The sequence below is a fragment of the Corvus moneduloides genome, chromosome 14 (genome assembly GCF_009650955.1).
Source record: "Corvus moneduloides isolate bCorMon1 chromosome 14, bCorMon1.pri, whole genome shotgun sequence".
Taxonomy (NCBI): Eukaryota; Metazoa; Chordata; class Aves; order Passeriformes; family Corvidae; genus Corvus; species Corvus moneduloides.
This window is the reverse complement of record NC_045489.1, coordinates 7,661,891-7,676,812: the sequence shown is the minus strand read 5'-3', so window position 1 is coordinate 7,676,812 and position 14,922 is coordinate 7,661,891. Positions and strand designations below refer to the sequence as shown.

Below are 14,922 nucleotides of genomic sequence, written 5' to 3'. Positions count from 1 at the left end.
AAACCCCTCAGTCTGTAGAAGAACAACACACTGTAAGAATTGTCTGCCCTTGTTCAGATTCAGCCTCTTCCTAAAGCTGTGATTTCCAAACTCTGAAGGTCTAGGGATAACACAGCTCCTGAGGGAGACGCACCACATCAGAGATCTTGTCTGCCCTCTCTTATGCAGAAAATTATGCCAGAAGGCGGCCTTTATGCAATCAAAACAACAATAAAAATAATACATACAAGAAGCAAAAGAGAAAAGTGTTACTGATTCATTCCATTTTCCCAGAAAAGCTTGAACTGTGTTTAAGTGGAGGACAAGTTGAAATTTTCCATTACGGGGGGGGGGGGGGGGGGGGGAAAGAAGAAAGCTTTTTAGCTTTTTTTTAAAGAGAGAAGGGGAAAAACCACTCAGGTTAGTGTTCAAGTACAGCACAATAAATTTTACCACAAAATCTCTGCTAGGCAGATACCCTGCTCCCAGCTGAAGGAGCAGTGGAGCTTGCAAAAAGGCTGCTCATTTAACACAAAAACTGTGTAGAAAATAAAAGGCCATAAGAGTATCCCAATCTTCAAGCAGGGAGAGAACAGACAGCTTTTTGACACTCCTTCCAGAAAGTTTTCCTCCAGTCTCCCTGCCTGTGGGGCACCTGTGGAGGGGGAACAGGCAGTGAGGAAGAGGTGGCTGGGATGTGACTGCTGCAGGTGACCCCAAAGAGCTCAACAGCACTCGCAGCCTGGAGTGATCTCAGCTTACTCTGCGCCAGCAACACAGGCGTCAGTCTAGACCAGGGACTTAAAATCACTTCACCACTACACCTTCCTGAGTAGTACTGTGCACTCCTACACCACAACCAAGGATCAAAGCCAAGTGATTTCAGCACATCCCAGCCCTGCTACCTGCATTAAAGAGAAGGGTTTTGCTTTTGTCCTTAACAGAAAGGGATGTTTCATCTCTTTCAGCTGCTCAAGCAAAGCTGAAAAGCCAATTTCATTGCAAAATGAAAAGATGTCATCCACATGAGCTAAAAAGCCTGTCTTCTGCTCCTCCCTTCTCCAAACATCCAAGATTGGCTCCCACCAGCTATCACACTACAGATTTTAGGATCACTTACTCTAGCACAGGTCATGCCCTTGGGACACAATGTTACTCTTCAGCTTCCATAAATCCTACGGTAACCTAAATCCAAAAGAAAGTACATCTCTCAAGTCCTGTAATAGAGCCCAACACAAACTTCCACAAATACAAAAAGTGAATGACTTCTGGTAGCCCAGAACTGCAATTCCTGCCTTTGTATTGCATCTCAGATGCCTGCTTCTCCTTTCCATAGAAAATTAAGTAAAATTACTCTGCTGTAATCAAAATGATTAGCTGTGCTTTAAAAGATAAAGTCCTAGACAGGCAAGCCAGTTCTAAATGCTCATGTGTCCACTGACTTCTTTCTGCCGAGTATTTGGTAGGAGGAGATGAGGTACTGAGAACACCCCAAAGCTGTTCTCAATAAGGAAATAGGTTCTTGGGAAGCTGAATACATGCAAGTCACAGAAAAGCCTTTTGGTAACACCTGCTGCCAAAAAAGAGCAACTCATTTCACAGACTGTGTTATCTTCTCTTGATGATCAGATTTCAGCTTGAGTGCCCATCATAATGAGATGCCAGACCTCAAGTTTAACCAACCTAACCTCTATTATAAACAACTAAAAGTACTGGGACTCTAACATGTACTGAGACATACAAATATCCTTAAAAAGAGTTTTAATCACAAGAGTAAAGAGACCAGAATATCACTTATCGTGATGGACCATTTTATAAGACATTAAGTATTTTTCCTGTAAGGGAAAAAATTAAATATGGTACTGCACTTTATACCCATACCTCTTCTATGAATACACAGGTTTATTGCAGGAAGCAATTCACCTTCCTGACATCAGATGATACACGAGGAAAAGCAGAAGCAAAATTGTCCTGCTAATTCCAGAAAAATAACATAACATGAGGGGAAAAACAAACCCAACCCTTTAGACAAGAAACAAGAGAGCCTTAGATTCCTTAAAAAAGCCTATAATTGCAATTTCCAAAGTACAGTTAATTTGTAACATTTAATACACAACTTGTCATCAGCCTTAAACCTCAATTTCCAGACTCAGCTGTACCTAGGAGAGCAGCAGGATGGGCTGAGCACATAACCAAATCCTCCAGCACAACTGCTGAGCCTCCACAGCTGAGCCAGAGAATCTGCTTATATATTTTACAAATAACTGGATCATTCCATAATCTAGGCTCTGAGAAATTTTTATCTCACCATGAGCTCAGTTATTCTTAAGTCCTTTCTGTGTTTTTTTCTAGGCTGCCTGATACACTGACCAATTTTATGAAAAGGATTGGCTGATGGGAGATCTGGATTCAGGTCAAAGAAAGTTGGCCTTTTTACTGTGCTCTTTCAGATGCTGATGGAAAAGAGATCTAAAACCCCCATTTTCACCTATACCCTCAAACAAAACTGCCCAGGAAAGGCATCTCTTCCTACAGCCTTCTCCTGCAGAGGCCTGGCAACACAAGAGTCAGAAACAGCTACTGCTTTTGGTTCTCCAGGTCCCCAACCCAAGCCCAATATACCAGCCAAGACGGACAACATCACATGGACGCACCAACTTACCCAAGCTGCTTCCCCAGGTCTTTGGGTCCTGTAACAGGGAATCTCAACTTTCACTTGTCTCAGCAAGACACTAGACCCTGCATCCTCTGCTCGTCTTGGTGCACACACAGCTGCAGCACTGACCAATCCCAAGGTACAAGACAACAAGAATTACAGCAAGGGAAAACTGGCATCCCAAACAACAGCAAAGACACATGGAATCCCAAGTCTGCAGAGCACAAAACTTCACCACTCCAGGGCAACAAAAGGTGCTGACACCATTACTGATCCCTATTCTGAAAAGCCCTGAGCAATAAATTTAAACACTTTGACTCTATGCTTAAGCAACATATTTAAGTAGTTTTGTTAACACAACAGAGTTCAGGCCTGACAAGACATAGTTTGTGTGCCTCTTAAACCTAGTGATGCACAACCTCCTTCTGATCCCATCTCCAGAAATACCAGCACCATTACACGCCTTCACTTAAATGTCCCAATAAATAAATTTAAAAATATTTATGGCAGATTTTTCAAAAAGCCGTATTGTACCAAACCCCATGCCAAATGCACTTAGCCATGCTCACAAAGATAGTTACTAACACATTTTCATCCTTGCAAGCAACAAAGAGCTCAGTAATTCCAAACACAGGGCAACGCTAACATATTTCCTGTGCAGTATTTTCTGCTGACTGTATTTCTAGCAAAATTGTAATTTCTTCTTGCACATGGTAGCATGTTAACTATGCCACAAAATATTGGGTGGTAAAGCAGCTTGCAGAACTGTTCCCCAGTCAAAACTCACCCCTAGCCACTGCCCTCTTGCTCAGCTGTTCTGCATCAGTGCTAGGAACTGTGAGCTCCAATCTCCAGCAGATATTATCAGCGCTACCCCATAAATCTAACTCAGTGAGGAAGTTGTCTCTATCCATAAAATTCTGAGAGTGCTCATATTCCAACCCAAAACACTACTGATATCCAAAATGCAACTATCAGCATGGAAAGTGAGGCAGTAGAAGGCTGGCTCATCTCAGGATAAGCAGCTGCAGGTGCAACTACTCTTTCATTTGTTTTATGCCTCTTCTCCGGAAACGGGATGAAAAAAGGCTTTCATAACTCTGCTTTGCAAAATCCATTAGTTATGTTTACGGGCTCACATGGGGTCTATCTGAAGAAGGGTTGACTTAAACGGCAATACAGAATAGTTCTGCAAATTAACAGAGTTAAAGAGATACAATGAACTGACTTACGAAGGAAGTCTTGTATGAACTTACTGAAGGTTCTCCTAGGTCTCTGCTACCACTGTGCGTTCTGATGGTCTAGTCCCCTCCACTCTGAGCAGCTGCAGCCTTGACAGCCACCAGACAAAGCAATAGCTTAAAGCACAGCAATTTCATCCCTACTGACTTTGGTCAGGACACCTGGTGTCAGATACCCAAAGTCTCCTGTTCAAAAGGCAGGTCCTGGCTTTTTTCACTAAACCCTTCTATAATTCAGAGCATCAGGTTCACAAACACACTTTTAGGGCATGATTAGATCTTACTTTAGGACAAATGTACCAGGCTTAGGATCTTCCTAAGTTGCTCCTTTCAAAGAGCAGAGTTGTACACTGCTTCATCCATGAAAAGGGGAGAAAACAAGATCATGCAAGAGCTCTGGCCTAGAAGCACGGAGTGGTGTGACCCCACACCAGCAGCCATGTGGACAGGGAGCTTCCCTCTTCCCTTCCTGGGAAAGGAAGGAAGGCCACAACCCTCCCAGGACACCAGCACATACATGGCAGGCTGGAGTCACCTGTCACTACAGCACATTGGTTTTATACTTGAACACTACAGCTTTCCTAAATTCAAACTGAACACAAATATTTCCAGCACTTCTACCTAGGACTAGTCACATATAGGCAGCAAAGCTACTACATGCAGTCAGCCCAGGAAATCCAACATCCTTTATGCTACGTACAGATGGAAAGATATCCTCATGCAAAGAGCTGAATTACACAGACAAGGCAGTGGCTGAGAGGAGATGACAGACGTGGTGATGAAGACAGGACTCATCCCAGGTGTAATGTCCTGGCTTCTCAAATCCCACTCTCATGTTCATGTACCACTTTTCTTTCATGCAGACCAGAATCAAGCATACAGACCCCAACAGCAGCATGCCACCTGAAGGACAAACAACTGACCCTTACAGTTAGCTTTATTTGAAAGCAAAAATTCTACCCCACATTTTATTGACCTAAAGACTTAAAGTTACTGGAAATCACCAAAGTAAAAAACCCCAAACCTACTGAAGTTTTGGCTAAAGATGTGCACTTAGGAAAAGAGAAAATGGGGCGACTATGCCAACACAAGCTTTTTCTCTTACCAGAGACTGACTTGCAGCACACAAGAATTAAAGGAGTAAAGACTAATTTATGCCGCTTATGTTTTTGCAAGTCACTCAGCTACCATTCAGCAGGCACATTCTGTTGTGTCTGACAATTCCTTCTCCCTTCTCCCACCACTTCTACCACTGTTCTGATTAGATCCAATACCCCACAGAAAAACAAACAGCTCTGTGAAAGGCAGAAGCCACACAGCCATCTTTCTCCCTTTCTATAGTTGGTGGAATTAGTTCCAGGAGGAACAAAAACAAAAACAAAAACTGCTGCTCTTCTGAAAGTGTTGCAGGCACAGATGCCTCCTCCCACCTCCGGCCCTATTTAATTCCTCCATGGGGAGGAGAACCCCCACAGCACCTTCACCATCAAGATAAGTTAACTGCTGGCAAAAAATGATAAAGTTAGTACCTGGGAGATTTTGCCTAAGCAGGACATAAGCTTATTCCAAATAACTTTCTCTGAACCCACAACAAAAAAAACTTGCAACCTCAGAATGGCTTGGGATTGGTCCAGGGACTAACTTTCCCACAGGCAGAAGGAAATGCTCTCCCCTGAAATGCTCTACCCTGAAAATGAACTCTTGAAAGCAGTTTCTCTGGCTCTGACCAAGGAAACATGGTTTTGCTTAACAGGGGGGTTAAAATAGTTGCTTTCTGTGAACCCAAAGAAGGCTGGAGAAAATAATCAGTGGCAGAGAGTGTTTTAGTCACTTGATTTGGGCGTCTGCTGAAGGATCTTACAGTTCAAACAGCACTCTGAATGAGCAGATTGCCATTGCTGGGAGCCTTGCAGTGTTTTAACTTAGCCAACAAAATGGAGTTATGGTACAATTGATCTTCCAGCTACTTGGACCTCTAAGAGCATCAAAACTTCACAATCCTTTTGATTACGGGAAATTAGGAGCATTTGCTACAAGGATCTCATGAAAGGCATACTCTTCTTCATGCCTTTATGGAGATGTGCAAAATCATTTATGCTGCAAGATTATTTCCCTCGTAGCTGCATATATTTAGTTATATTACATCAAAAGTTTGGCTCCTTCAGAGTTGGATAAGCAGCTGAGAAGCAAGAAGTAACATGATTTGAGCCTCACCCCTAATGGATCTTATGATTTATAGGCCTCTAAAGACTAATGATTTTTTTCAAGACTAAAAAAGAGGAGATTTCACTCAAAGCTGTATATAATAGTTTAAATGGATTCTGGTTTTAAAAGCATGAACAGCTGAGAAAGAAGACTAAAGTCGGGGAAGAAGAAAAAAAGCTGGTCCTAATTGCCACTTACTCAGAAACATTATCTTGTTTTATGCATATATTCACTATCCACCCAGATATACAGGAGTGGATGGAAAAGGCAACAGCAAATTAAGTGTTTAGACTTTCTACTTCCACAAAGCCCACCATAGTCGATGTTAAACACAGGTCCCACCCAATGAAAACATATTAAAGGAATTCTACATTGGCTGTTTACATCAGCAATATGAACTTAAATGCAAAAGAATAGGTTGCTTTGGCTTCTTAGTCTCACATTAGCAAATGCAATTATCTTTCATTAATTTTACAGTGTTCACAGTAGAAATTAAATCATTTCTTCATGTCTAAGAAAAACTTTACTGTGTTAATTATTCATAAATACCAAAGTCTCCTACTTATTACTCACCACAAATGTGATTAGTTTCAATAACGCCTGAATAATTCGGTGCTACCCTATTAGTCCGAGAACACAGTGTACAATTGCCAGCATCAGCAAGTCAATCACAAACAATAATCCACGCTTGCCAGATGCCAAGGAAAAAGAAGAGGAGGAAGAGGAAGGCAGAAATGGCACTACCCCACCTCCCCCCACTCCAGTCACCATGCTGCCTCCATCATCCCATAGAAAACGAGCGTCCCACATCTCCTGTTCTGGTTGGCTTTGCTTCCATCCAAGATGCTGCAGACTCAGACAGGCACTGTTCAGGCAAGCATTCCATCCCCAAACCGGGAGCAAGGAACCAGGCTCCCGAGGGACAAAGGCAGCAGGTGGGGATGCTCCACCCCTTTGCTGCCCTGCATATTCACATCTGGGCAGGCAGCTATCCAGCAATGGGAATTAACTGATTGAGAAGGGAAAGCAAGATTAATCCTCACAAGTATATAATAAGCCTACAAGGGTAATTTCAAAAATGGATGAGGGCTGCTCGCCCACAGTAATCCCTGCAGAGTGAAACAAAGCCCGGGCACAATTGCTGCAGCAAAGTGGTTAAAAAAGGAATTACCCAGAGCTTTGCAACTTGGCCGCTTGGCTGCTCAACAGGTTGAGCCTTATGGGAGGGGAAGAGATGACTGAAAAGTTACTGCAGGAATAAAATAAGGTGAATATGCTGGAGTTAGAAGTTTCTGTATTCTTTCTTCAGTAATTTAAAAAAAATAAACCTGGCCACATCACCAAAATCTCTTAGATTGCACCCAATCACAGAAACCTATATACATGTTTTTTTCCATAATAATGTCAAGAAAACCTCTGACACAAGGTTCATTTGATACGGGTTCCATCCAGTCCAGTGGTCCTGCCCTTGGCATGGCACCCAGAGGCATCCTGGACCCTGCTGCACTTCCCAAAGCCACTGTCTTCTCAGAAAGACCCATTCCAACATCCCATTTTCAGCCACATATTAATTATTTTTGCTTTCTAGCAAGTTATGTGAGCTAATTTGGGCCAATGCCATACAGAAATGCTGCTTTTATTATTACAGTTGTGGAGAAAGTAAATTAATGCAAAGGATTCCACACAGAGGCCTAATCCATTTAAGGTAAATCAATGCATCGCACATTTAAATTGCTCTGCTTTCCTTCAGAAAAGTACATTGAAGTGATTCATTAGGCACTGAACTGTTCACAGAAATAGACCAATTCTCTTAGGCATGCCAATGCATCTCTGCTAGTTAAATTTAAAAAGCAGTCAAATCTACTAATAAGTCCTTTTTGCTGACATTTACATCAGTAGAGAACATGATTCCTGAAAATTCAGATTAAATAAATGAAGCACAAATTAATCTCAGTTAATATGTCTCAGGACCAACGCTCGACTTGTTAAACTTAAAAATCTGTCTTTTAATAAAAATAACTTACTGGTAATGCCTGACTTCCAAGTGCCTTCGATAACCATTATTAAAGGTTATAAAGTTATCAAGAGGGATCATGAGGTACAAGCTGTTTTTATACAGTTGAACCATTTATTTATAGTTTAACTTAAATATTTATAAATTGTAAAAGAAAAATTAGCAGAAAGGTACCTTTTTAATAAAAAGTGATCATGTCTTAGTACAACAGCACCATGAAACAGTGTTCAAATTCCCACTCTCTTCTTTAGGGAGAACCAACTCAGATAGTATATGGAATAAACAATTCAAGGTATAACACCTGTGCCTCATTTCTTTTTCTACTGCAATCAGTGGGGTTTATTTCTGCAACAATGAATGCCTTCTCTATACCCACAAAAAATTCTCCAAATTTAAAGTAAAAGGCAGTAGGAAACATATACTTCTAAATAACAAGAAGTCAATTTGCACTTTGTTAAAGACTTAGAGGAGAACTGAAGAGACCTAATACGGAAAATGATTTTTTAATCCCTTTAAGAAGTCCAACACTTTATCTGCAAAACGAGCATTACCAATTTAGAGAGCTTTACAAGTCCTATAGTCCATGAACTTAAGTTTATAACCAAGCCTTTCAAGGTTAGGCCTTGTAATGGGATTAGGTGAAGGAAACACTTGTATTTATGAAAATAATCCCTGCCCTTCCCCTCAAAACCCCTTTTTTACTCTGTAGGCTGGTCCACTACTTCTACTGCTTTGGTCTCACCAGGTGCCATGCAGGAAAATTCAGCTGCTGCAGCTGCACGTTTCTAGGTGGCAAGATAATATTCAGTGCAAATCCCATCCTGCAGCCACCAGGCCAAAACAAGCACAGTCATTAGGAAATCTTGCTGACAAATGAAGTGACTCAGAGTCACTCAGGCCTGGCGGCATCTCTGCAAAAGCTCTGGGTTTTGGCTGGGTTTTCTTTGTGGTTTGGTGGTGGTTTTCTTGGTGTTTTTGTTTTTTGGGGTTTTTTTTCTTTATAATTGTTGCCTAATTTTTCCCAGGGAGTTTCAGTGATGTGTATTTCAAGGGCAGGCAGGCACCCTCTTGGTGCTCTGGCCAGAAACCAAGTTACAGCAGGTCACCCCATCTGCTCTCTCACAGCCTCCAGCTCAGCCGTGCTGGTTCCCTCTCTCCCTGAGCAATCCCCCAGGCTTCACCCCCAAAGCAGCAGCACTAGGGGACTCTATCCTCGGAAATGGTGTCTGCTCCACCAGCTCCAGAGGTTTTAAATTGTTCACCTCCTGCCACAGCCTCCATTATCCACCCAAAGTCTTGGGACACCATGGGACCCTGAAGCATCTTTTCTGCCTACAAGGGGTTTAGTGCTGATTTATGGGGCTTAACTATTCCCCAAATTCCACCACTACAGGTGAAACACAGAGATCATCCACTTGTGCAGCCATTTATCACCTCTGCAATAGGGAGAGGCACACTAAACAGCTGCTAAGAAGCAAATCCTTCAAATAAATTACTTTTCTCTCCCTAGCAGTGCTACATGACTGTTTTCCCCCTCCACACCAAAGCAGTTTACTGGGAAACTGTTATCAACACCTTTGTAGCTACGTACACACAGCACCATGAGGAAAACTAAGTGTGAGGAAAACTAAACTAACCCCACCTCAGTCAGACCCAGTACTGCAGACCTCAAAGTAGATGACTCCACTTTCATGAGCATGCGGATTAATCTGTTCAGCCAACAGAGACACGCACAGTAAGCATTTCCAGTTTGCTGGGAAATCTTTTAACACAATTTTTTTTTCAGATTTTTTGTAAGACTCAACTTGGAAGGGTTTCACTAACACACAGGGATAAGATAAGAACACCCATGCATATTGCCAGCAGCTTCTGCCCCACATCACAACAACCTGGTGCCAACATCAGGCCTCCCAAAAGCCAGCAGGCACCAACCTGGTCCAACAGGCGAGTACCAGCAGCATGAAGTTTCTTCCAATCTCAGACTTTCTGGCTCCAGAGGCAGTACTACAAGCTTGTTCATCTTTCAACAGGGAACATCTCCTTCCTTTAATGCTACCCAGGAGGAACATCAAATACAGCCCAACCTTTAACCACAAACACATCTCTCACCCAACGAGGGGACAAAGCCATGACACCACTTAAGAATGCTGGTACCTGTATTTGCTCCCATGTCTCATTACATTTTCCTGTCTAACCTCAAGGCCTTTTGTTTCTTGCAATGGTGCCACTGGATTTACTGCTACAGACAACTTCGGTAGACACTTCCCATAATAATTAGCTAGAGTTGAGAGAAATCTCAGTACTGTGATGCACAGTTACTTTGGATGCTGCCTCCGTTCAGTGTGCCAAAAGCTTTGAGGCTTCCAGAATCAATCAAGTGACCCAAGTCAGTCACTCATTACTAGGAAAAGGCACATTTCTCCTTTCTCACCACTGGTGCCAAGAAGCTGAGACAATTCCCTGCTTTCTGCCACCACCATCAGCCCATTCCACTGACCTCCCAAGCGTCAAATCCAGAGCACTGAAAGCATCAACTTTGCCTATACCTTCCCCCTTCCCTCTCCTGTGATTTCTGGATGCTGCAGCGTTGAGTAGGGCTGATGGAACAGGAAACAAACAGGAACAGGAGCATACAGAACATGCACTCCAATAGGATCCAAGGAGAGAAACCCAAAAATCCCTCCCCTCACATCCAGAGAACCATGTTCCTCCAGAGGAAGAAAGAACCAAAGAAGGAGAAGATCTGTTTACCTGCTTAGTACTTATTAAGGAGCACGAGCCACCATTACAAAGGAAAGGAAGTTTTGAGAACCTACATGCTCATAGACAGGAAAGCACCACTGTGTTAAATCCATCTCAGGATTGTGTAAAGCACAACAGCCATCCTGAGCATTTCTACTGCTCCAGTGAAGGAATCTGCACTCCAAACCTGCAATTCCCAGAGAAAGCAGAGTCAGACTACTAATGGAATTAAGAGCAGATACTGCAGGATGACTGCTGCAGGCAGCAAGGTTCTTCATGTGTACACCCTCCAGGCTGATCCCATCAGATCCTACCACAGAGATGCTCTGTACCTGCTGCTGAGCATTGCATGGTCCAGGACAGAGTTTTCTCCAGACTAACAAAGACTCAACTTTTAAACAAAACAAAAGGCCCCCAGCAACCAGCCCAGGTAACCAGTAATCTGACAAGTAAACTCGCCATGCCTGAAAAGGCAAACATCTGTGCAAAGTAATCACACACAGGTGCAAGCTAAAAGGTTTGATGGAACATTTGGGTATTTCCAGACAAGGCTACACAGCCCCAGGACAGTAGCTATAGACTGCTTTATGCAGCTGCCAAGGAGTTCAAATCACTCTTACAACAGGTCTCACTTTTCAATCATCTCAACTATAAATGCAGGAATTCCCACCCTTGTCAAGCCAAGATTCGCTTGAGAAAATTCTTCTCTGTTCCTGATTGAATCCTTCTCCCTGACCTCACAATGCTCCCCAAACGGGCTGTGCACTCCTCCAAGTTGCTTCCCCTTCTCTCAAGATTTGCACACCAGGGCCATGACTTCCTTCCCTTCCCACCAGCACACATGACCCAGGACGGTCAGGCCTTTCCCTAAAAACCTCAGTTCAGGAATGGCCAGGCTGACTCCACTTGGAACTAGCACAGCTTCCCTTCTTAGACACCCTTAACCTACACCTACTGCTGCTCTGAAAGCAGCTTTTATCTGCCCAGAAAGGGCTTAGAATTTCTGTCTGTTACTGGCAGTAAGTAGATGTGCTAATTAACTAGTTGTCAGCTGAACACTGCTAAATTGAGAATGCAAACTAAAATTAAAGACAAGGTATTAAAATGGGCAGAAAGACTTGAAAGGACTATTGTTCATTTAAGAACTTCTCTTCTTGTATTTTTTAAACATTTAGAAGCTGCAGTCCAAATAATTGCTTGTCAAAACATTTTTTTGGAGAATAACTGTAGCTATTCAGCAAGCTGTGTAATTAGGTTATTAAAAGTATAATATCATTTTGAAGGCTTTGAGAGAGTAGACCTCTACCTAACACAAAATCATCACAGCTTCATTTTCCTCCCTCTCTCTGGGCTTCAATCCCAAGTCATATGTCCTAGCGACCTCTCAGAAGTCAGCTGTGACAATGTACATTGTTTGCAGAATGAGGAACCATTGCTCTCAACTCCGCAGCAGGTACATGCACCACTTCCATTCCAACTCAGGAAAGCATGTCTAGTATCCAACAAAGGAAAAAAAAAATACAAAGCCAAAAGCTGCAGGCAAAATCCCAGTTCTCCAAGCCTGATGTTCCCTTCCCCCTCAGGTGCGGGGTTCAGGACAAGGAGCCTCACATTTTTCTGGAGGGCACAGCTAAGACCAAGCACAGACAGACCTGTCTCTGGGAAAGGAAGGAAATCCCTGACCCACAGCTACAGCTTTGCAGGCCAGGCTCATCTCTGGGGAAAGAGAAACATATATCACTGGAAGCTGTACAGAGAAACAGAGCACATGTTACGCCATTTCCACTTCTGCTGACAAACAACATTATTTATAGGACAGGTAAAATAAACTACATAGCCTGCAAGGCTCAGCAACCTGAAACCGGGAAGCTAATACACCCAGTGGGCAAGGAATTGGTCCTGATGTTAGCAAATGGGATGTCACAAAAATTAGACAATTAAAATTTAAAGCAGTAGGGAAGACAAAAGAGCAGGAATCACAGTAGCCAAGTCTGATGAGGAGCTGCTCCTTGGGTGCAGGATTATAATGATGCTAAGCATTTTCCTACTAGATGGCAGTGTAGCGTCACACTATATAAAAGGAATTCTAGAAAGAAATTGCTTTGTATTTCAAGTGAATCTGTGCTTAGACTTGACTTCAGATAGCATCATATATAACAGCAGCCTCTTTGTAAAGGGACCTGCCATTAGTCTCACAGTGCAATAGGAGCGATACTCTAATTTCTAATTTCCCACAAAATAAGGGGAAAAGACACTGAAACCCTGAGCAGTTCTGCTACACAGTACAGCTGCATGCACAGCCACAGACAAGCTCCTCAGTCTGTTACAACCGAAGGTAGGCTCTGATCAAAGAGCTCTGGGCGCAGAGGAAGGACGTCGTCACTGCTCAGGGGGAAAAACCATCTGGGCTTCTGAAAAGCAGGGGCAGCTTTTAGGCAATCCCCTCGCTATGGTCAGTGCGGTTTTGGCAACTTCAAAGGAAGGTCCAGGGATGAAGAGAGAGCAGTGCCACTAAAATTTAAAATGCAAACACAAAATAATCAAGGTTAGGGCTAAAGAACAATGCAAATATTTACAGGTAACTCAGCCATAACGGTAACCTTTACTTTGCAAGGCCGCCATCTGCATAAGCCAAACTTCAGGTACCAAGAAGATACGGTGGCTCACCAACACTCCCAAAATCAACACTCATTCTTGGCGTACACAGGAGCTGTAGGAGTTCTGTACAGCCAAAGATAGAAAAGCTCTAGGGGAAGCAGCCGAAACACCCTCTCTCCTGCGAGAGCCGCTCCGGGGGTCTCCGAGCTGCGAGGCTGCCAGGCCTGTTCCTGTGTCACCGGGCTCATCACCCCCGGGCTCTCCCCACCAGCGGTCACAATCGCGACAGCCAGCGGGACATCACTTCCATCACCTCCTGCCGGCGGAGCGGGGCAGGTTTTGCTCGCTCTGCAGACCTCGGGGCACACAGCACCCACCGCGGTGGCCCCGGACCGGTGCGGCTTCCGGAGGCGTCACCCGCTCCGTGCCGGGATGATCGGGTCACACCGCGCTCCCCGCTCCCTCCTCCTCCCGCCGCCGCAGCATCCCCGCCACCGCTGCGCCCCGCGGGCCATCGCCCGCCCCGCCACCGCCGCAGACCGGGGGTCCACGGGGAGCCCCCCGGGACACGGCCTCACCTGGAGGGCCGCAGCCGCACCTCCTTCTTGCTGTCCACCACGGAGGGCACGCAATTGGTGAGCTCGGTCCAGTCAGCGTGCAGCCCGCAGCTCCAGCCGGTGGAGAAGCGGGAAAAGAGCCAGGTCTCCCGCTTGCCGGGCCGGTGGCAGGTGCACTTCTTCTGCCCGGCACGGCACTCGCAGGGCTGCTCCAGCTGAATATTGCGGACCAGGTGCCGCCCGAAGGTGGTGCCGCCCGTCTTCTGGATGTGCAGGAACACGATCAGGTCGTCCCCCTTGATGTTGAAGTCCACCCGCCGCAGCAAGTCGCTGGCGGAGAAATTGAAACGGGGAACGAAACGCGCCGGCGTCTCGTCTTCCGCCCGGTACGGGTCGGCGGCGGCAGCGGGGCTGAGGGCGCGGAGCCGCAAGAGCTGGCACTCGGTGCCCGGGCAGACGTACTGCAGCACGATCACAGCGAAGAGGAAGAGCATCACCAGCGCCAGCAGCACCTTGTGGGACCGGTCCTCCATCGTCGCCGGGAGCGCCGCGCATCGCCGCCGCCGTCGCCGCCACCCCCCCGCTCAGAGCCGCCGCCGCCGCCGCCGCCGCCGCCGCCGCGGGGGCGCCCGCGCCGCCGCCATCGCCCGCTGCTGCCCACGGCCCTTCCCGGCAGCCCCCGCGCCCGGCCCCGCCGTGCTCCTCTGCCCGCCCCGCCGCGGCCGCGCCCCCTCCCGGCACCGCCCCCCGCCAGGACCGCCCCGCGCGGCCGCTCCGTGCCGGCACTGGCACTGGGACAGCACCGGCACAGCGCCGGCACAGCGCCGGCACAGCACCGGCACCGCGCCGGCACTGCCCCGCTCCGCGCGGCCGCTTCACACCGGCACCGAGAATGGGACCGGAATGGGACCGACACCGGTACGGGGACTG

General features: G+C 45.7%; 1 protein-coding gene across 1 annotated transcript in view; it reads right to left on the bottom strand.

Annotated features, from left to right (window-relative positions):
• HS6ST2 (heparan sulfate 6-O-sulfotransferase 2) overlaps positions 1-14,657 on the bottom strand; it is a 138,158-nt gene extending 123,501 nt beyond the window's left edge. The window contains exon 1 of the mRNA XM_032123923.1: positions 14,014-14,657. Coding sequence (XP_031979814.1) covers positions 14,014-14,525 — 512 coding nt within the window. The 5' untranslated portion in view covers positions 14,526-14,657. The remainder of the gene's footprint in view (positions 1-14,013) is intronic.
• Between the last annotated feature and the right edge of the window lie 265 nt (positions 14,658-14,922).